The sequence below is a fragment of the Epinephelus lanceolatus genome, chromosome 15 (assembly GCF_041903045.1).
Source record: "Epinephelus lanceolatus isolate andai-2023 chromosome 15, ASM4190304v1, whole genome shotgun sequence".
NCBI lineage: Eukaryota > Metazoa > Chordata > Actinopteri > Perciformes > Serranidae > Epinephelus > Epinephelus lanceolatus.
This window is the reverse complement of record NC_135748.1, coordinates 17,312,525-17,335,632: the sequence shown is the minus strand read 5'-3', so window position 1 is coordinate 17,335,632 and position 23,108 is coordinate 17,312,525. Positions and strand designations below refer to the sequence as shown.

The 23,108-nt window shown below is 43.2% G+C and overlaps 1 protein-coding gene across 2 annotated transcripts; it reads left to right on the top strand.

Annotated features, from left to right (window-relative positions):
* The first annotated feature begins 446 nt into the window (after positions 1-446).
* LOC117266774 (uncharacterized) lies at positions 447-22,094 on the top strand. 2 transcript variants are annotated; one of them, XM_033642120.2, is made up of 12 exons: positions 447-822; positions 1,307-1,440; positions 4,200-4,799; positions 4,999-5,051; positions 13,074-13,600; positions 13,959-14,052; positions 14,198-14,264; positions 15,355-15,415; positions 15,735-15,831; positions 20,091-20,207; positions 20,290-20,349; positions 20,449-22,094. In XM_033642120.2, exons 2-12 carry the CDS (start codon positions 1,401-1,403, stop codon positions 20,536-20,538), a joined length of 1,806 nt encoding a protein of 601 aa, XP_033498011.1. In that variant the 5' UTR covers positions 447-822; positions 1,307-1,400; the 3' UTR covers positions 20,539-22,094. The 2 variants fall into 2 exon arrangements, with proteins under 2 accessions (XP_033498011.1, XP_033498010.1); XM_033642119.2 differs by having other exon boundaries at positions 449-822; positions 13,956-14,052.
* The last annotated feature ends 1,014 nt before the right edge of the window (positions 22,095-23,108 follow it).

Below are 23,108 nucleotides of genomic sequence, written 5' to 3'. Positions count from 1 at the left end.
TCTGATGCTCAGTTTGAACTTCAGCAACAAGTCTACATGCCTAAATGCATTGAGTTGCCGCAACATGATTGGCTGACAAGCTATTTGCATTAAGGTGCAGTTAAACCTACCTAAAGCCTACTTAATAAAGTGGCCTTTTTGGGCATATTTGACAACTTGGAGGCCACATTTGATTTACTGCCTTGCAATACCTCAGTTTCAAGCCCTCACAGCTCATATGTAACGGCCGGCATCTTCAAATTCACATCATCTGTTTGATGTAGGAGCCAAACACTGAATGGGAAAGTTTAAATAATGTTATCCAGTTAAAGCAAAAGCTGCTGTAAGAAAAATATCCAATAGAGTTTTCTAGCCGGGGGCTGCCTGGCACAGTAGGTCAGTGGGTCATCAGCCTGTGAATCAGCTTCATAATAAAGTCAAGAGGTGAAAGAGAGGAAGGGCCAGCACACATCCCTGCGGCAACAGGTCCCTCCTAACGCGGCCTAACGGTGCCCTCCAGTGGACACATCCTCTGTCTATCGGCGCCATCGGATATTGATGTTCAAAGGCTTTTTTTTATCGCTCTATGAGCCTATGCACCGTTTCAAATCAGATTTTGTCGTTTTATCTAGTTGTCTCCAGCAGCAACATGTTGCTGGGATTAAACTTTGCTGTGAGGGAATGCAGCTGCAGTTGTCTGTGTGCCATCCCCTCTCCTCCGTGAGGACACAGCAGGGCAGTGCGCTCCGCTGAGCAGCGCTGAGACAAGCAAAGCGTGGAGAAGAAGAGTTGACCAAAACTCCGAACAAAAGGACTTGGGGAGTTATTTGTCCGCTTTCAAGGGTTTGTATCCACTTGTTATTGCACTTAATGTTAAAGTTTGGGGTTTAAACTTAGTAGCCGATACGTTGTTACTTTTCTAAACACGTTTTTATACACTTGGATGCAGGGCTGTGTGAAAGAGAGCGCGTGAGACTTAATGGCGTTTGAACAAGAATGAAGCTACGTTTTCTTATTAATGACACTCGCTGTGTATTAACTTGGAGTTCTTATGTTGTTTCAATGGTGTGGGTTGTGTTTTGGTGCATTTCTGGTGTAGAGTTTGTGTATGTAAGCCTGACATGTCAACAGCTTTGTTTGTCGCATGCTCCTCAGTAACCTCCATCAGTCTATCATAAAGTTAAAAAGAGTGAAGGTTGGTTCTGTCCAGAGCTGCTGTCTCTGAATTATTTCTCAGCTGGATAACAGAGCGTAAGTGCATGACTTCATCCATCTTCTTTCTGGATGTCTTGTGTGTGTGTGTGTGTGTGTGTGTGTGTGTGTGTAGGTCACCTCCACAGTGCCACTTTGGTCTGGGCTGAGTGAAAGAGCAGCAGGCACCTGCAGGGCCCCATCAGTGGCCCAAACCCCATTACTGCAGTATGGGCAACTTTTCCAGCAAGGACGGCCATGGACCCACAGGTAGGTCAACGCACAGATACACACTAATGAGCCTGCAATCCCTTTTTTTTTTTTTTTGGTTAAATTACTTCCCTTGATTCCCTCTTTTGTCTGTCTCTGCATGCTGAAATGGATTTCAAATGTTTGGCAGTACACACACACGCCTGGCAGTATGTGTGTGTTGGCCTGGTGTTGTGAGAATAAAGCCAGCACACCTCAAGGCTCTGATAGATGTAGTAGAGGAGGATGGTACAGAGGTAAAATAAGAGGAATACAGGAAGAGCGAGGAGACTGTATAAAAGAGGGGTGGATAAGGGGTAATCAGGAAATTGAAGGCAACAAAAGGAGAAGCAAGCGGAAAGGCTGTGTGTGTGTGTGTGTGTGCTGAGCGGCAGCAGGAATCTTGGCAGCCCTCCTGTGTGTTGCTCAGTGAGTGGTCATTCTCCTCGCGTCCCTATGTGATTCGTTCTGGCCCCGCCGGGCCAGCTGTGATGAATCGGCAGAATTCCCTGGCTCAGCACAAGGGCAGCGGATTAATCATAGGAAGCCTAATGCTATCTGACACACACACACAGACCTCAATGGACGCGCACGCACATACACACACACACATACACACACACTCTCATTCAGTCAATCTGCCATCCCGTGCGCATGGTTGGACGAGCACATTAAGGTTTGGAATGAAGGAATAAAAAGCAGGGGTGGCATGAGAAAGTTATTAGACAATCCTGTCATTCTTTTCCAGTGATTTGGCCTTACAGCAGGTGGTGCGTAACTTTGCAAATGTTCAACTGCTGCTCTTACATCATTATAGAAAAAAAAAACATTCACGTCTGCTAGCAGTGAGGCTTTTGTCCAAACAAGGCAAAGGAGCAAAGAAAAGAAGGAGACACCATGCCCAGTGGTTCCCATAGCTCCTCCAGTTATTACTGGTGGCGTGCTGTTTTTGGGCAAGGAGCGCCGAGCCAAAAAGTTAAAATCACTTGTGTTAGTGCTATTGTGTCAAGTTTGGAAATTTATTTGTGCCTGACTGCTACAATTTGGTCCTTGCATGGAAAACATTTGTCCTCTGTGTATGTGTGGGTTCCTGAATTTGGAGAATAAGTGTCGCGCAGCATTGTGGATGAGCAGCCAAGAAGGAATGTCTGTATTAAAGCGTTCATCTTCAGGGACATGGCCTGGATGTTTGCTGGTCTGGTCATCTCCCTGAATGGTGTTTTCAGTGTCAACATGCCAGACAAGTGACTGCTTAACTGTTTGTCTCCCTCCATTCTGATTCAGTATCTCTGACATTTCTTTCAGTATGTTTTGTTGTGTTTCTCACAGTTATTCATAACTTTAACGCCCACTCAGAATAAGTTTTGTAAAATTGTTGCCTCACTTGGACGATTCACCTTCACTGCGTAGAATGATGCACGGGCAGAGTTTGACACCAAGACGCTGCGTTCACATTCATCTGCTGAAAGAGGAAAGTTTCTCTGTAGTGACCGTAAATCTCAGTTTCTGACAGGATTTTGTGACATCACAACTGGTTTGGAAGCCAAAAATAGACGTTTTCTGAGTTTGTTACCATCGAAAATGTGTTATTAACCACCCAGCCAAATTTGATTGATTAAAGAATTGCCAAGTACATAAAATTAGGTTTCAAAATCAAGGAAAAACCCTGGGGGTGTGTCCGCTATTGCGTATAATAGTCCACCTTCCACTTTCCCTTTCCCTTTCTCTGTCAGTTTCTCTTTCGCTTTCTCTCTTAACACAACACACACACATAGAGCAGCGCTCCAGTGCTCAGTCCTGATAGTTGTGACCCGACCTGACCCAACCTGCAAACTGCTAACTTTATGCATTATAATAGCCATAATGCATTAAGTAGGTGGTTTGTGGGTTGGGTCAGGTTCAGGTGGTTGATTAACTTGTATTTTTGTGGGTTGGTTCTCATAACAGGTCATATAATTACAGGTATTACACACACCCAGCGGGTATTAATGATAGCTAATAGCTAGCTAGCAAATTATAGGATGTTGTAAGGAGTGTCTTCTCCCACAGTCCAAAGACATCCCTGTTAGGTTAACTGGTGACTCTAAATTGGCTGTAGGTGTGAATGTGAGTGTGAATGGTTGTTTTGCTCCATGTGTCAGCCCTGTGATAGTCTGGCGACCTGTCCAGGGTGTACCCCACTTCTCACCCTGTGTTAGCTAGGATAGGCTTCAGCCCCCTTGCAGCCTTGTATAGGATACGCAGTCACAAGTAATATATGAATGGATTTTCAGACATGTATTATGAGTTCATTCATGCATTTTCCTTAACCACTTATCCTGTTGGGGGATCCCCTAGGAGCCTTTCCCAGCTGACTTTGGGCAAGAGGCGGGGAACACCCTGGACAGGTCGCCAGACTATCATAGGGCTGACACATGGAGCCAGACAACCATTCACGCTCACACCTACGGGCAGTTTGGTGTCACCATTTAACCTACATGTCTTTGGACTGTGGGAGGAAGCCGGAGTATCTAGAGAAAACAGAAGGCCTCCCTCACCCTGAGATTTGAACCCCTCACCCTGGGTTCAAACCAGGAACCCTCTTACTGTGAGGTGACAAAACCACTGTACCACCATGTGTTATGAGTGTAGAGGCAAATCTCTAATTTTACTTCACCCACACTTTAAAATCTCCAGCCTACATAGTACAAATTGTTATTCAAAGCAGATTATATCTTGTGCATTTTAAAATATATCTTTAGTTTTTTTAACATGTATTTCTTATTTGTTTTTCCCTCTAGGGGTCCATGGGGATAGTTTCCACACTCCTCCTGCTTCTCCACAGGGTGATGGGCCTGCTTTCATACCCAGTGTCCCCCAGCTCCTTCCCCCTACCTCACCTCAACCTTCCTCTGCAGCCCCAGTTTCACCTCCACCTCCAGTCCCAACCCTCACACCCAGTGGGAAGAAAGCACAGTCCAGCACCACCTCTACCACTTCCGGTCCCCCTCCTGATTGGAGGCCTCATCCACCAGTCAGCTCAAATAACTCCACCGTTAGCCCGCTTCACAGCAAGCCAGGAAGTACCGTGGGTAAAGGACAAGCTACTCTGGGGAGAAATGGAGGTCCTCCCACCTCCACCCCTCGACCACTGGTCTCCCCAGAGAGGACTATGGCCATCAGTCCTACGAAGAGCCCCTCTTCTCTGAGTAGTGCCTCACCTGTGGTGAGCAGTTCTTTTGGGCCGAAATGGAGGGAAAGGGACAGTGGTCTGAGTCAGTCTTTGTTACCCGCTCACGAAGCTGGGGATAGCCAGGGTGAGGAACTGGAGAAGCTGCTGGAAGAGTGTAGGACAACACTGGGTATTACTGCCAGTAAGGATGGAGCCACAAACACAGCGGGTAATATATAATACATTATATACTACTGCCTATAAATAATATTCAGGTCCACAGCATTTTTGTTTGAGTACTAAAACTTGTCATTTCATTGTGGGCCTAACATTTCCCTTTCCTGAGAAGGGCAAATCCATTTCCTTGACATTTTTTTGTATTTGATATGCATGTGATGTCTTCTGACATTTCTGTATCCTTCCCTCAGAGATACTGAAGCATCTACTGACAGAAGTGAAGAGTTTGAAGAGTACTTTGCAGGTGAGATGAGCTAGAAAGGTTGTTTGCTTTTAGAATATATTCTGGCCAGTTTCCTTTTCTCCAATTCTTGGCTGTGTGTAATAGGGGGGTAGGACAATATACGATTGCAGATCCTAGTAAAAAAACATGATAAGTTGATTGTTGTGAATTTCCATAAAAGTGAATACTGTGTCCAACAGTGCCCAAAGAAAATGCTGGGCAACCAACAATAGAAGAGACTCTGCAAAAACAGGCTGCATTCATACCAACCTTAACAATCCAGAAGATCTCAATCAGTCATCTGCATAATTCATATTGAAAGATGTAAGAAAGATATTTAAGATTGTGTATTGTTACCTAAATAGATGATCACTAAAAACATACGTGTCCTATCTATGATGCAATAAAAATATTTGTTTCTTAACAAAATGTAGGGTAAAGTAGTTTCAGTATGTTTTAGTGCCATTTTTGATGATTTTGATGATGGCAGTTATTGTGGTCAGGATAATGATGACATGAAATTTTCTCGTCATTCAATGCCTGATGTGTAAAGGTGTTGACCATTCGCGAAACTCCTTTCCTGCAGTGATCATCTTGTCTTGTCTAGCTTAGCACCTGGTAGTAGGCGTGCTACTCTAGTGTCTTTTTTGTGCCAGCTTTCTTGAGCACAGTGATAGGTTGCGTCTAAGGTTGCTAAGCAACCTTAACAAGAACCTTATCATAACATTTTTTACCTGAAATCCTGAGTGCAGAGCTGATCTTCTCCCAGGCGCTGTTTATAAGTGTGTAGACCTATGGTCTATGACACAGATGTAAAGCTCTGGCAGCCCTGCACTGAAATGATCAACTTTTCCATATTTACCATGGACTGATATTCACAGAAGAAGGGAAAGATATCTGTCGGCTATGAGTGGTTGTTCCTCATCACATGACATGAGGTATGTGCTGCTGTGTTCCAAAAGTTGAACTCGGTTTATCTCAGGGTGCAGCAGTTGTGACCTGAAAAGTAGACGGTCAGGAAGGCGTGCTTCGCTCTGACTTTTGAGGATGCCTGCTGTGTGTCCACATTGAAAACAATACATTTGAGGGTGCATTTATCGCAACTAATATAGATTAGATTATATTAGATTATAATTAGAGAGACAAAGTTTTCACCCAGCTCATGGAGCTGACGCTAGCTCAATTAGCTCTATAGCTGATAAAATGGTGACAATTACCATTTCAGCCAGAAAAATCAATGTCTGCCAGCTGGAAATAAGAAGCCTGCTTTTGTCTATTTCTGTCTGAAGAGAGGGACCCATTGTTTCACGATTACTATGATTTTAGAGAGTGGTATCACTCAATTAGGGACAACACTGACAGAGAAAATACCTGTCTTCTAATGGCTGTAGCTCTTGAGTTTTTATTTCAAAGTTTGTCTTGCATTTCCCACTAAAATGTAGCTTTCCCTGTCTTGAGGGAAACACTTTCTTTGCCATTACACTTAAAAGACTACAGTGGATAAGTATAGCAGTGTAAACAGGAAGTCACGCACTCCAGTTATACATAAGTCACTGTAGTGCTTGTGACCTTTCATCCAGGAGATAACACCAAAACACACCGTGTCATCCTCCATCCCCCTCTATCACAATAAGCTTCAGACTGGGCCCCGCTGGGAGCTGCAGCTTTGCTAATGGAGGTCTTCCTGTACTCTGCTTCTCATGAGAGGCCCAAAAGAGGGAGATCGTTGAGATCGTCTTCTGTCAAAGGTTGTTGTAGCTCATACTTGTGGTGCTGATCAGAGATAGCTGCATACTGTTGTGGCTCCTTTTTTTGAAAGGAAGACATAAATCTTGAATGCTAGCAGGTCACTTGTTGCCTTCATTGTTGCATTTTTTGGCTGGACTGCAGCATGTGAAGCCAGTCCTGAGTGAGTGATGAAGTTAAAGCTTTGGTCAGAGTGAGCGATGACACAAGTGTTGGTGTTTCCCCATTGGCTTTTGCTCTTGCTGACGGCTGTGGGCGCTGACAGTCCTGTATTACTGACTTCTGTATTTTTCTGTAACCAGCATGGCATGGTGGAATTAGCAAGCTGGATAGCGATCTAGCCAGCCGCTACATGAGTAATACAACAACACCTTAATGTGTCATCTTCACACTCTTGTCACAGCGTAGGAAAACACATTGCTATCATCAGATGAGTGACAACTTTGTTTGGCTCATTTTCTGTAACCACTGTCACATTGGAATTAGAAAGCTCGCTAGCTAGCTAGGGCAGAAAGGGCAGTTTTGAACAAAGGAAAAAAGCATCATCGCATCAGTTTGCCTGAGGAACAGCTTTGTCTGTATGATACAAAATTTATAGCCCAGTTCAGACCAAAGATTCACAACGAGACAAAACCGTTTTAGAACATTGCAGCGATGTGAACTGGCCGGTCTGAGCGGTTTTAGAACGTAAAGCACGTCACCTGTTTCAGTAGCCAATTGGCTTGTAGTGAAGTATGCAGGTCAAGTCAAAATGACTGCAGACGTCATGTTCGCTTGCTGCGGCAGGTGCTCCATCCCTGGCTCTCTGTTTCCCTCCTCACAGTGTGCCGGTGTCAGATGTTGGGTTGGCTTGCTACAAATTATATACACAAAATAATCCTGAAAAGCAGGAAATCCTGAGAGTTGTTGCATAGAGATGATACACCATTTCATCTAGTTGCATTGGTGTGAACAGACAGGTTTTTAGAATGTTGTAGAACGGTGCATGGAACTGGCCCTATGAGTAACGTCATTGTATATTACATGTTCCTATGCTGGAACGGATGTCGCTACCCTTATGAGGAGAAAGTGAATAGGAGACATCGGAAAGTGTCAGTAACAACTCGTAACTAGAGCGACTGATTAATCAGTTTGGGCGACTAATCGGCACCCATCAGATCTTTTACAAGCTCTCCATATCGGCTGAACTTGCTTCCGATAGTGGCCGATGCTGCGCAGCCTCCACCAGTCAAGCAGAGACGCACATTACCGAGCGGAGCTGTAGAGGGGAGGGTGGTGTTACATGATCAGTGGGTACAGCTCCAGGGGAAGTAGGTTCCCTTTGCTGTGTTAGTGTGTCTCAGTGTATTATTAGGCATTTCAAGATGTTTTTACTTTCATTTTTGGGCTGGACCACAACAGTAGGGCAAAGTCTGTGACTGAGTGAATGCCACCACTTCCTGTTTCAAATTAAAAGCCCTCTGGTGTTTCATACACAGTCTAGCCACATTCTAGGTTTTGACATGGAAGCGTTTTTGATCACACACATTTATTTCTCTTTTCGTTTCTCAAAAAATGCCTGTCCAGAAGGGAACCACCAGTTATTTTGACCCAGTAATAGGTTCCAAACCCAGAGTTAAAGATAAACCATGCACAATAAGATATATAAATTCTTCAGTCTATTGCTTGGGCGTTCCATGCTCTTTCGAGGATGGTGATATGCTGCGGTAATTTCCTGTCGGTCGCTCGTTCCAATTCCTGACCCTCCCTTATGAGGATTGTAGCCAGGGGCTCCCAGCTTCCTCTAGATCTGTCACAGATTACAACAGCTGGAGTATGACCTGTAGTATTTCTCCCTCAAGCCCATCTCTTTTCTTCCCACTGTGACTGTCCCCACTTCTACTTTTGTTTTATTTTGCCATGTGTTAGAATCGTTTTAACTGTTATATTGCAACCAAGTTTTAAACTGACACACATGACAATCAAGTACTCTTCTACTCCACACCTCCTTGGTGTCATTGCTCTCCATACTTGATATGCAGTCCCGGCTCCCTCCTGTCTTTTCTTCCTCTTTTCTCTACTTTCCCACATCCCTGTGAGGGACCTGGAAATATAAGCCTGACATAGGCCAGCTAAACCTCAGAGAGACTGTGGTGTACCACTGAGAGGTAGCCGTGCATTAGAAATCGGGGCAATCCAATGCTGTGTTTACATGGGCCCTCGGTAGGGCAATATAAGCCTGCAAAGCTCAACTTTATGAACCCTCTCAGTCTGCTCTGCAGTCCTGGGAGCCTTTTTGTGGTGCGCCAGAGAAGGGGAGTGCAGTGCGGAGGAGGGGGTTCACATTCGGCTGTTCAGGAGACAAAACTTGTTTTGTTTTGTGCTGTGTGGCAGTGTGGTGGTGGTGGTGGTGGTGGGGGGCTCGCACTGACTGATTGGCCATGTGTTTTTGTGTGTGTGCTCCACGTGAGACAGAAGACTCACAAACACGTACAGATGCATTGAAATTCTTGGCTGGTTCAATTGGTTTTTTAGCTTTGTATGGAGGCTCCCTCCTCCTCCTTCCCTGGCTGTGCCTCTCTGCCTTTTCTTCATTCTTCCTCCATCAGAGGGCTGACCGCTCCTCCCTGAGCACAAGAACTCAAAACAATTACCCTCCAACTTTTGCTGCAGTGCTCCTTTCTATCTCATCCCTTCCTTCCTCCCACTATCTTCTCCCCACCCCTCCTCTATCTCCCTCCTCGCCTCCTAGTCCGTTCTGTAACATCCATCTTTTCATCTGACCCCAAGTTGCTTAAACCTTTTTTCTTTAGCTCTGACCTCTTAGTTTTTGACCTTTTTACTTTTAAGTTGTCATTATTCTTCCAGTCACATCCTGTCAGCTAAGCCGCTCCTCCTCAACTCTTCATCTGTCTTCATCCTTGTGTTCCCAAATGCTCCATCTTCCTCAGTCTGTCCGCAGTCATAATCTATTTCCGATGTACTGTAGTTAAACTGAATTCTGAAAACACATGATTAGCCAATGTGCAGCGAACTACTAAGGGTATTATCCGATGTACCATCTGTCTGTGCTTACGCGCACCACCAGTCTTCAATTGTCTTAACCAACAAAAATGAAAACAGTCCATTCATGGCTGGCTAGTGTGTGTGTGTATGTGTGTGTGTGGGTGGGTGACTGGTCAGATTTGTGTTCCCTCCCTCCTGGAGACATAGTCGATCTCTAAGCCCTGCTTTGGAATCAGTTCCAGGTGAACGCTGCCGGAGATTTCCAGGAATGATCTCCAGGTTCCCCCTCTGCTCTCTATTCTCCTCGCTAGGCTGCTCCAGCGACCCACACTCTAAAAAGAGCCCCGTATCTGGAGGCCCACGGAGGCTGTTCACATGTAGAATGACAATTTAATGTGTTTGGGAGGATTTGGAGGGAGGAGGCTTGTGTGCATGCTGTGTCGAATTTGCAGCGCGGAGTAAATGGCAGCGACTTGGGACCCTTTTCTTTGATGTCTGTGGCTGTTTAGATATGCAACTTGTAGGCGCTACCAAGCTATTTTCATGTGCCAGTCGGGGGGAATTTGCCCATTTTGTGCGTGTGTGTGACTACTGTAGAGGGGATGAAGTGTCCCTTAATAGGTGTAACGGTGTATTCAAACACTTTTTTTTAGAGCGCACATGAAAAAGCTGTGGAAAGCTGGAGAGAGGAGCCATTACAGAGTTGGGATGTTTCCCCAAGTATGTATTAGAAAGTCTGGGTGTGGAGGTGAACTAGGGACAGATGGTTGGAACACACACTGACACAATCTCCAAGTGTGCTGGACCCTTTCCAGGAATTGTCTGAAACTCAGATGTGCATCAAGAGGATAGACAAGTGTACGTGTGTGTGTGTGTGTGTGTGGGATAACACATCTGGTCTTGGAGTGGGGCACTAGGTCATCTCTTGAGGGAGTACGTGTATGAGTGTGTGTGCCTTAAGACTGACAATCCACACCCTTATCTCAGTGTGAACTTGAGGAGCGCCCCTTCCTGTTTCCTTAAACAGACATGCTCCAGTTGGAGTGTCCACGTCCAGATAACAAAGGCTCTGTGGAGACACGATCAAGTCCAAGTGGGTGGGTTTTTTTTTAGTATTACCTAATATAGAACGTCTCCAAACACAGACCACTATCCTATTATTCATTTAACACATGTTGCCAGGAAGAGTGTGTTTCATTTTGCCCTTAATGTGTAGATGTGTGTGAGGAAACCTAGCACTGTGGTTTGGTGGTGAGGTAAAAGAATAAGGGAGGTGTATGTGTGGGAAAGAAGAGGGAAATATGATATGTGTGTGTGCATCCAGTGTAATCGGGTCCAGCTGTGGTCTTGAGTCATTGGTCAGATGAGGGAGCGACTTGGCTCAGATGTCGCCTCCTCCTCCTCTACATCTCCGTCCATTCTTCATCTAATTACAAACCTTCCCAGCTCCTCATATCCTCAGCACCCCCTCACATCTCTCTGGCTTACATTGCTCCACAGACTTAATAGTATTAAATCTGTGTGTGATTTCAGCCGCTTTAATCGTCCTTCCTCTCTCCTTCTACTTTTTTTCTCATTCCCTCTCTCCTTTTGTGATGATGGTTGCTCAACGTTTTTTAACGTCCTGGTATCATTTACCGTCTGGCTTCATTGGTTGTGAATGCGTCTTTTGATGTCTGGGATAGCGTTTCTGCACGTCCGAGGCAAAGAAGGAAAACTTTTTCTACATCAGTCATTCTCAAAGATATGAAACAGAGTCTGTGTCAAAGTTAGGATTTCATTTGTCCATGCTGCTTATTAGGAATGTTGGTGTTGGTGACACACATGGCAGTTTCACAATATAACCTTGGCCCCGTTCCTGAAACATTGCTTAAATCTGTTCTTTCTGTATGTGTCCAAACTTGATTAAAGGCCCTTGAAAAAAACAAAAGAAAAACTGAGCACATATTCTTGATGATTTTTTTATATGACATGAGCAAACCTTTTGGCTCACAATTCAATTCTGCCTCATTAAAGCTGACTTGCCTGCTCCAGTTGTCTGTGCTTGCTCAGGCTTGCCGCTCTTTCAGTTTGACCTGTAGTCTCCTCATGAGGGCCAAATGAATATATAACTCTTCATTTGATTATAGTTATTGTCTATTGTGTGTATGTTTGTTTTTAGAGGGTATGCTTTGTATTTAAGGGATAGTTTGGATTATTTGAAGTGGGGTTGTATGAGGTACTTACCCATAGTCAGTGTATTATATACGGATGATGTCAGTTGCCACGCCCTCCAGTTTGGAAAAGCAAGCAGGAATATCGACACAGAAACTAAGCAGTGTACTGCTGTGGAGAAGACACCAGCAAAATTTATTTTAGCCACCTAAAGAAAATCAGTACTAGTTCATCAGACAGCCCTTTCAGATGGGGAACTGAATCTGAAAGTTATCTATGCTGTCTTTAAAGCCACCAGACTCCATTGACAAAAACAGTAATTTTATTGTGTGACTTTGGTAGGGCTGCCTTCTGAAAGTTTAAGATTGCAAAGTGAGCGATCCTCGCTTTCACTTTGCTCTCTGGTACAGGCAGCTGTAGACTAAGACTGGGGTTGAGTCTGAGTGAGATTGAGGCAGCTGCCCAGAAGAAGAGAAGCTTTGTTGTTGCATATTTCTAATATGTAGTTAGCATAGTTAGCACACATTAGCTCAGAGGTCTAACTTGACTTGTTAACTATATTTTGTGAACATTGTTGTCATCCTGAACGTTCCCTAAACCCTGTTCAAACTCTCAAACTATATGGATAAATAAAAACGAGTAGTTGAATTTTTGTATTGAACAGCCAAATCTGTCTAGTCCTGTACAGCCCTAGACTTTGGTGAATCTGAACTAAGCCTTTCGAAAGCCTAAGTCAAACAATAACACAAAGAACCTTACCGTTCAAAGCAGCTGTAGATCAGCAACTCTCATGTTCTGCAAGTAAAATTAGTTTTTTTTTTAATGGAGTCTGGTGGCTTTGGAGAAAGCACAGTTAACAGCTGCAGTTCCCCGTTAGAAAGAACTGTTCAATGTCAAAGTGAAGTGGTGTAAATGTTTTAAATAAAGCATAGGCTATAACTGATTTTTCCAGGCACACTTTGAAATGAAAACAAAACATTTAGAAAGCAAATGCTTCTGGAAGACCACATGAGATGATGTGTTAAGGCTAATTGTGTGCGACTATCTACCTTATCTTTTAAGAACCATGAATATCAGTCTGTGTTCATGTAAACCATCATCACTCAGTTGGAATAATGCTGTTCCTCACTTAAACGCCCTGTATTGTTTCCCATCCAGACGGAGCGTGGGGAATGGCTGCAGTTCCAGGCTGACCTACAGGTGGCGGTGGCAGTGGCAGACCGTCTGAGAGCCGAGGCAGAAGAAGAACTGACTGCGCTCCGAACGGCGCACAAGGATGTGGAGAGGGAGCTGGCCGCTTCCCAGCAGAGACAGAAAGAGGCTGATGTGCAACTGGTAACCCTGAGAGGAGAGTTAAAGGAGAGCAGGCAGAGACTGGCTACTCTCACCCAGGCTCCGTGTCAGGAGCCAGAGAGGCCCAATAATAATGGAGAACCAACCAACAGCTGTGAAAGCAAAGAAGGGACCCAGAGGGGCATGGAGAGGGGAGTGTACAGGTTGGGGCGAGAAGAAATGGAAAGCAGGAGTCAGAATGAACTGACGAAGAATGTTGTCAGCGAGGAGGCAAGAACAGACTGTAAAGGCGTGACTAAGCGCTACCTGAGAAATGTGACCAATGAGGATAGGAGTGGAGAAGAGGTGCGACCCAGCGAGACACGAAGGATGGTAACCACAGAGAGGTCAAGGTGAGGTAAACTGTTAACAGAAAAACAAATAGTATTTCTGCAACACATTGTGAAAGCATCATTTTGTGTATTTGGCACTTTAACATGTTTGGATGGTTGAATATTTCAGAAACATGTCTTCCACATTTTTTTGTCTCTGACTTATGGATGAAAGTCACCAAATTTGGTCAGGACTGAGACTGTGGTTTCTTTTGAATGTGTTGAACCCAACCCACAGGCCTTCACAGGCTCACTTGAGGACACTTTGAACAGCTTAAACAGCTGGAGCCAACAGCTATCCTATAAAAATTCCATTAAAAACATTTGGTTTGTTTTATCTGGTCTGCTCTCCTAACTATGTATTGTATTGTTGCAGAAGCTTGTCCAGATTACCTGCTTCCTCGGGCTCCCCCACCATGCTGAACGGAACCTCCCAGCCCAACACTGCCTCAACTGTGGGACCTACGAACAAGGTGAGATAAGTCACCTCTTTATCTTGAATAAGATTCTCCATTGGAGTTGGGTTGTCAGCCAGGACATGCACATGCATTTGATTTGTGGTTTGCTGTTTATTCATGATTTTGATCTGAATTTTAATGAATCTTGTGTGTTTTAAAGAACTTGGGGCCACTAAGAGGCCGGAGAAGTTTGGATTGGCAAGACAGCAGACCAAGCACTGACACAGGTGTGTGTGTCACATTATGTTCGTGTTTGTGATATAGCTGTTTTTTCATGTTATTGATTTTATTATAAAATGTACCCTGTGGAATTTCTGACCACTAGCAGTGCTATGAAGCAGTGTATATACTAGTGGGTGCCCATATTGTTTGCATTGTACACATACACAAGGATGCACAAGAGTGATAAATGATGGCGGTAATGGGCCAAGAAGAGTAGCAATGTGCCACCAAAGGCAGTGAAGAAGAAGATTGCTGGCAAGTAAAATGAATGTAGATGCAGAATTTAATATAGTCAGCTCATATATGAGGATGGAAATGCTTTCAAAGTGTTTATTAGACCTAACCTTACATAACTTTTGTTTGTTAACAAGTAAACTTTTAAGTTAACTTTTAAAACTACGCTAGTCGAAATTTTCATGTAAATAATGAGGCTTCTTTTCAGAATAAAAGCTCAGATAAACCATCAAGTCAATTTCACTATTCATCATGTAATTGGAACAGGACAAGAAAAATGTCAGTTGGAGTGGGTGGGACAGGGATCAGAATAACAGTAGGTCAGTTTTATAAACATGCGGTTCTAATAAAAATAAACACTATTTTGTTTAGGGAGTGGGATGGGACGATGGGGGAAGTTTTTTTTTGTTGGAGTGGGATGTGACAGGGGTGAAAATTCACTCCTGGGTCACCCATTACTGAACCCCACCTGCCCAGCACCAAACAGCAGACACAAAGTTATTTAGCTGCTAAATAGTTGCCTATTTTTCTCAGCAGCTGGAAGCCAAAACAGAGCTGAGAGAGAGAGTGAATGATGGAAACACAACTCAAAATAAATGCTAATGTTGCTCTGTGTCTGCAGGATGTGTCACTTTGCAATTTTTTTGTTAACTGGTTTGCTACTTTATACAGAGAATGTCACTGTAACAGCTTGTTCTGCTGCCCCCTAGTGGCCAAAAATGAATGAATGCTGCTTTAAATATGGAAGTTTGTGTTAGCATGTTTAAGGGCAGTGTAGCTAAACCTCTCTCCTTGCTGCTTGGAGTGTTTGTAATGAAAGCATGCGGCTGGGTAATTAAGTGTGGTTGCTTGTCTGTGCAGGAAAACGTGAGGAGTCTTTGAACAAATACAACTCTGCCCTTACTGAGCTGCCTTCCACTAAGTGAGTCTACACACACACTAAAACACACTCACACACTGTCAAACAATTGCGTCCAAGGGACCAGCCCAATTGCTACATCCTGTGTAAATCTAATTACTCCTTTTGACCCCGGTACATTTGTCTGGTGAACTCATAACGCTCGATATTGGGGCCAAAACACCTCTCTTACTTGAATCAGTGTGTTAATTAGGTTTTCCTCTCAATAACAGAGTCAACTGTGTGACAAGATTTTTTTATAACGGTTAACTGATAACAGCAAGTCCTGCAGTGTTCAGTCCAAAAAATCTGAGGCCTTGTATCTTGTTGTTGTTGTTGTCAGATCCCAGGATGGTTTCAACCTACTGCTGCGTCGTCACGGAGGGTCGAAGAGAAACTCGCTGCTCCGCTGGTGTCAGGGCCGAACACAAGGCTACAAGGTGATCCTGGGCATGCTGTAGTTAACATGTTTTTCTTAAAGCTGAACTTGGGGATATTTTATGTACATTTACACTGGTATTAAAGGGCTGAACCCCAAAGCATAATGTAAGAGATGTAATTGAAAAGTTTTTCCCAAGCAACAGCTAATGTTTTATTGATGAAAACATTTCACAGCTTAGTGTAATTCAGTCAGGATGGATTAGTTAAAAGAAGGGCTTACAGAGTAATTAAATGATAAGTTGATTTAGTGTGCACGCAATAGGAACAGTTTTGTGAAAGATGTGTGAGGACTCTTTCCCAGCAACAAGGTGATTGGCTTACAGAGGTTGTGGCAAATTCTGACTGTCAGAGGGATGGACTTGAGTCATATGACTTGGTCTCGAGTCACAAATTTGTTGACTTCAGATTCGACTTGACAAAAGTAAAACAAGACTTGCAACTTGACTTGGACTTTAACACCAATGACTTGTGACTTGACCTAACTTGACCACTTGACCTAAGCCTTTAGACTTGTAAATGTTGATACCCTCCACCAAACCCAAAGATTAGAAACTGTTATTTGAGAAGTGTGCCATGAGTCACTTTATTTCCCTTCATTTCCTGAATCATCTAATATTAACCCTATTCAAACCTATCAATTGAACACTTAGCTCCACACATCCAGCATCTATTCAATGGTCACAAAAAACAAATTGCTGTATGCAAAAAGTGCAGATTGAAAATTACAATTGCAAATTGCAACAAATTCCAACAAAGTTGTTATAACAAATAGGAACAAACTTTAAAAAATGTTCATGTTTTCTGTAAATTTAATATATTATTACATTTGGTGAAGAGCCCATTATGACTTGCTTAGTGGGGCTGGGCGATCTGGACAAAAATTCAGACCTCAGTATTTTCAGGCTGAATGGTAATACACAATATTTATCTCGGTATTGTCAATGAAATGGGCTACATGTTTTCAGTTGCAAGTCAATGCCACATTTGAGACGTCACAAGCTCTTATTTAAAAACAGACTGTGATCAAAATAAAATGCAAAGACATTTAAATGAAAAATGATATAAAATAAATAGTGGGGCGTACTTAATTTTTTTTGCACATATAGTACAGGCCAAAAGTTTGGACACACCTTCTCATTCAATGCGTTTTCTTTATTTTCATGACTATTTACATTGTAGATTCTCACTGAAGGCATCAAAACTATGAATGAACACATGTGGAGTTATGTACTTAACAAAAAAAGGTGAAATAACTGAAAACATGTTTTATATTCTAGTTTCTTCAAAATAGCCACCCTTTGCTCTGATTACTGCTTTGCACACTCTTGGCATTCTCTCCATGAGCTTCAAGAGGTAGTCACCTGAAATGGTTTTCCAACAGTCTTGAAGGAGTTCCCAGAGGTGTTTAGCACTTGTTGGCCCCTTTGCCTTCACTCTGCGGTCCAGCTCACCCCAAACCATCTCGATTGGGTTCAGGTCCGGTGACTGTGGAGGCCAGGTCATCTGCCGCAGCACTCCATCACTCTCCTTCTTGGTCAGATAGCCCTTACACAGCCTGGAGGTGTGTTTGGAGTCATTGTCCTGTTGAAAAATAAATGATCGTCCAACTAAACGCAAACCGGATGGGATGGCATGTCGCTGCAGGATGCTGTGGTAGCCATGCTGGTTCAGTGTGCCTTCAATTTTGAATAAATCCCCAACAGTGTCACCAGCAAAACACCCCCACACCATCACACCTCCTCCTCCATGCTTCACAGTGGGAACCAGGCATGTGGAATCCATCCGGTCACCTTTTCTGCGTCTCACAAAGACACGGCGGTTGGAACCAAAGATCTCAAATTTGGACTCATCAGACCAAAGCACAGATTTCCACTGGTCTAATGTCCATTCCTTGTGTTTCTTGGCCCAAACAAATCTCTTCTGCTTGTTGCCTCTCCTTAGCAGTGGTTTCCTAGCAGCTATTTGACCATGAAAGCCTGATTGGCGCAGTCTCCTCTTAACAGTTGTTCTAGAGATGGGTCTGCTGCTAGAACTCTGTGTGGCATTCATCTGGTCTCTGATCTGAGCTGCTGTTAACTTGCCATTTCTGAGGCTGGTGACTCGGATGAACTTATCCTCAGAAGCAGAGGTGACTCTTGGTCTTCCTTTCCTGGGTCGGTCCTTATGTGTGCCAGTTTCGTTGTAGCGCTTGATGGTTTTTGCGACTCCACTTGGGGACACATTTAAAGTTTTTGCAATTTTCCGCACTGACTGACCTTCATTTCTTAAAGTAATGATGGCCACTCGTTTTTCTTTAGTTAGCTGATTGGTTCTTGCCATAATATGAATTTTAACAGTTGTCCAATAGGGCTGTCGGCTGTGTATTAACCTGACTTCTGCACAACACAACTGATGGTCCCAACCCCATTGATAAAGCAAGAAATTCCACTAATTAACCCTGATAAGGCACACCTGTGAAGTGGAAACCATTTCAGGTGACTACCTCTTGAAGCTCATGGAGAGAATGCCAAGAGTGTGCAAAGCAGTAATCAGAGCAAAGGGTGGCTATTTTGAAGAAACTAGAATATAAAACATGTTTTCAGTTATTTCACCTTTTTTTGTTAAGTACATAACTCCACATGTGTTCATTCATAGTTTTGATGCCTTCAGTGAGAATCTACAATGTAAATAGTCATGAAAATAAAGAAAACGCATTGAATGAGAAGGTGTGTCCAAACTTTTGGCCTGTACTGTAGCACTGGAGCTGCAGAGGTTTAAAGGTTTGCAGCACAGGACACAAAACTATAATATGACTATAAAAGTATCATGTAGGCTTAAATCCATTGTAGTTTGAAATGATTAAAAATCTTTGTTAAACACTCATTTTCCACTGTCTTTCAAATGAATCTAGTGCTGGAAAATGATTTTAATATTCTTTATTTATTTAGGCTATCAATCCTATTTATGCACATAGCATCAACAGAGAGGCCGAGGGAGGAAAGGAGCGAAAAACACTTTGTCTGCGTTATATACGGGACATAATAATGTCTTGTATATGAATTGTCTGTTGTCGCTGCTTTTTTAAAACACATCTGTCGTCTGCATCCAGGTGCTGTCTCAGTGTCACACATTAGACTACAACTACCAAGACGTACGATGATGTGCTATGAGCCACCTCACACACAAACAAGCAAACAAACGTTTACCTGACACAATCAAGCAGCTCTGCATCCCACACGTGCAGCGCAGCGCTGTACAGCATGTGTGCTACTGTGGTTGCACTGTAGACTAATTAACAGCCAGAATAAAAAAAAGGGGTAGCTCTTTGTCTCTCTTAGTGTTGCTGGAGGAGTTGGGCGGAGCTGTGCGGAGAGTATGAGAGATGAGAGATGCGAACTGGTATGCAATATGTAATGCATCTTGACCCTTCTTGATATTGATATAAACAGTGTTGTCTGAATCTATATCTTGCTTGAAAATATATCAATATATGGTACGTAGCCGTTATATCGCCCAGCCATATTGCTTAGGACTTGGAACTCAGAGTTTAGGACTTGGGACTTGGCGCACAGCTTGTCAGTCTTAATGTGGAGCTTAACTTGGAACTTGCCCATTCTGACTGGGCGCTTGAATTGGGACTTGATTGCAAAGACTTGAGACTTGTGACTTGCAAAACAATGACTCAGTCCCACCTCTGCAAATTATCCCAAGTGAAAACGGGGAGGGCCTAAAGTCAACTGATTGAGTGGGAAACTGTATCTGAACAAAACTTAAAGAAATAGTGAAATTTCAGTTTTGTCTTTTACCATTTCTCTTTGCTAACTTCATTTTTTCCAGTGAATTGAGAGGATTATATACACATATGTATGTGCAGGGTGTGATGTATAGTGATTATAGCATATGTTCCCATGCTGATCTGTTTGTGAGAACCACAGGAAAAGTTTTTGGACTTTCTTCCTCACTTGAAGAGGTGTTTCATTGCTTTTGATATTCCCACTAGGAAGTCAGGAGTCCAGTTTTTTTTAAACCTTTGACATGACTGATAGCTCTGCTCTATCCAAGTGTCCCAATAAGCCATGACAGTGTGACACTGAGCAGCATGCCCAATACCAAGACCCTGAGACTGAAGCAGCTGAATAGCCATCATTCATTTTAATATTTACTCCCTTCTGTGATATGTCAAAAATGTCTGCTCAGATAGTTAGTTTCACTTTGACTCTTTGACTAGTAAACCCCTTATTTCTCTTGTGTCATCATTCTGTCTTTTCTCTCCCTGCAGAATATCGACATCACCAACTTCAGCAGCAGCTGGGCCGACGGTCTCGCCTTCTGTGCTGTCTACCACACCTACCTCCCCTCACACATCCCTTACACCACTCTCACTCCAGAGAACAAGGTAGGAAGTGTTCCTGGTGCCTGTGTAATGGATAGGACCAAGTGATTTATGGTGTCCAACTTATCGATTCCTTTCTTTGTAGAGGGAGAATCTCAGTCTGGCATTCAAAACAGGAGAGACTGTCGGGATTGCACAAACCCTGGTAAGCCTCAGAGTACAGTAAAGCCTCGTCTGACTTTTCTATGACAGATGCAGAGTTGATTTTGAGCTTATAAACTTATTTGAAAATTTGGCTCCACAGACAGTAGAGGAGATGCTGAGAGCAGGCGGTCCTGACTGGCAAAGAGTCCTGAGCTACGTGGAGAGCATCTACCGTCACTTTGAGATGTGACAGCCGGAGGTACTGACAGACAATCCCAACATAGCGGATCCTTCAGGACTCTTCAAAGGAAACAGTGTAAATTGTGATGCCTCCCTGAATACTATACTGTACCTTTGTGGCGTGTCTGGAAACTGGATAAACTTCTTTTAGCAAAGAAAGACATCCAAAGCTACAGTTTGCAACTTCCCTTACATTACAATACCTGATAAGGACTCTTTGGAAATTTTAATTCGCTGCTGTGGATTGAAGTTTCTTCTGCTTGGTTCTCTGTAATACACTTCAGAAAATGTCCTCTGAGCAGGTAGAGGCTATGGTGCAAAGTATTACGTTTTCATTGGTTTGTTAGCACTGTTGTATGCATTCTTACACCTTTCATATTCTTAATTAGCTGACATTTGACATACATCGGTATATGTAAAGAATTCAGACACAGTAAAGTAGACTGCTTAGCAGAATGTGACCAACTGTGAAGGAGGGGAAGGACTGATAAAACAGCTACCTTTTAAAGGAACAGTGTGTAGGATTTAGTGGCATCCAGTGGTGAACACACCGGCAGTGCAACATGGCAGACTCCCTGGCGAGGACCTGCTCCCTGTGTAGATAAAAACGGCTCATTCAAAGGTAATGAGAATACAACGGTTCTTATTTTCAGGTGATTATACAGTAAAGGAAACACATGTATTATATTGTATTCCTCTTGTCCAAATATATCCCCTTAATCCTACACACTGGACCTTTAATACAAAATGTTACATGTTATAGCTTTCGGATAATTGTTGACCAACATAGAAATTCAGAAAATCTTTTTATGGCATCCTTCAGAGGAAGGTGTATGTACAGGTATCGTTGCTGTAAATGTCTCCACACTGGTACTTCACTGGCCGAAAGTACTGTATCCCATCATGTCCTTCATCAAATCAATAAGCAGTCCTCAAACTGCACATTGTTTTATCTGCCACTGTGTTTCGCCTTTTAACCTTGTCTGTGATGCTCTGCAAAGATTCTACTTCTTCCTGGACCTTTTAGCACTCTGTAAATATGCACTTTTGTCAGCACCTTGTCGGTGTGCGAATGTAATAATGTACAGTATAGGTGTTACACAACTCCTGGAGTGATGACTTGTTAAGTTCAAATTTCTGTTGGTGTTTTCTCACAGGAAATGCAACGACTGTGTGAAGATCAAAACCTATAAAAGTGCCTCCATGTTACCACAAAGTGTGCCAGTGCTGTTTAGGTGCTCAGGGATGTGCATTACAGGAGTGACATAGAGCAAAAAGCAAATATACAAGCCTGCACAGGCTCGCGCATCCGGTTGCAACATCATGCCACGTCACACCTGCACCCTCAAAGATGCACAAACGCACCCTCATACTACACCTATGCTGACAAACTGAAGAGTTTTGTTTCAACAAGTTTAAAGCTGAGTTTGTTGCCAAAGTTGTACGTGCCAAATATTGGACAAAAATACTCTTTTTTTGTGGAAATGGACCGTTGTTAAACATGTTTATATGTAACTAGTGTGAAAAGAAGTAATACCAAAGAATAAAATGTTAATATGAAGCAAATACTGCGGCGTGGGTGTTGTGTAACCCAGTGACTTTGAGTACATTCAACACTTACTACAATGAAAATACCATTCATGAATTTTTAGCTAAGCAAAGTACTCCCATCTCTTTGGCAAAGTTCTTATTTGGTTTAGAGGGAGTGTGGGTTTAAAGTGATGAGTTAGCCTTGACTTCACTGCCACCTGCTGGTAAGGAAGACTTCATACGGGCTGTCATTGTGCCTCTGTCATCATGTTCCTCTGTGAAAATTTTAATTACTGCTTAGAGGTTAAAACATGATCCCACAATGTCAGCTCATCTCCTCCCTGCTGCTATTTTTACTGCAAACTCTCTGCATAACCTGTATTTTTCTGTCAAACTTGCACACAGAGCAAAAAACAACATGTGACATTCATTTTTTTCAGCTTAATTCTTAGCCCAGTAGTGGAAGCTGTTCTGGATAGGGACTATTTCAACAAAGTCAGCTGTACTTTGGTGACTGATCGTCATTTTCTCCAGAGACAAAGCCTTGATAACACCCCATTCTTCTGTTGTCACAAGCTAATTAAAATGTCAAACCTGTTTACCACACAGCTGTAATGTGATCATACAGATTTGTTTTCAAGGAGGCTGCATAAAGTAGTAGAAAGGGCAGAATCCAAAAAAAGCAGCCTTCCGTTTTCAGATAACACGCCAAGAATTAAACTCTCTGGTGGTTTTTATGTGACATATTGCATGCAGGGTTGTGTTCCTTCTGACATTCAAGACGCGTTTTCTTCTCAGTATGGATACAGTGACACCAGAACGTCTCTCTCTGTGTGTGCTTTGGACAGGACTGGGAATTGTCAGACCCTGAATAGACAGATGAGACGCATCCCCTTGGGCAAAGGTGTGAAGAGTGTGTGAACACCCCCCCCCCCCCCCCCCCCCTCATCACTCTACCTCCTCCTTTGTGTGTGACAAAGAATATATGTGTGATAGTATTCAACCTGGTGTGTGACCATGTGAGTGCGGTCCCATGGGGCGTTGGTGGAC

Bases quoted from the DNA above. Each gene is read 5' to 3' on its own strand.
- LOC117266774 (XM_033642119.2), top strand. From the start codon at position 1,401: ATGGGCAACTTTTCCAGCAAGGACGGCCATGGACCCACAG. The intron at 13,601-13,955 runs GTGAGGTAAACT...GTATTGTTGCAG, and splicing joins GTAACCACAGAGAGGTCAAG to AAGCTTGTCCAGATTACCTG. The intron at 14,053-14,197 runs GTGAGATAAGTC...TGTGTTTTAAAG, and splicing joins CTGTGGGACCTACGAACAAG to AACTTGGGGCCACTAAGAGG.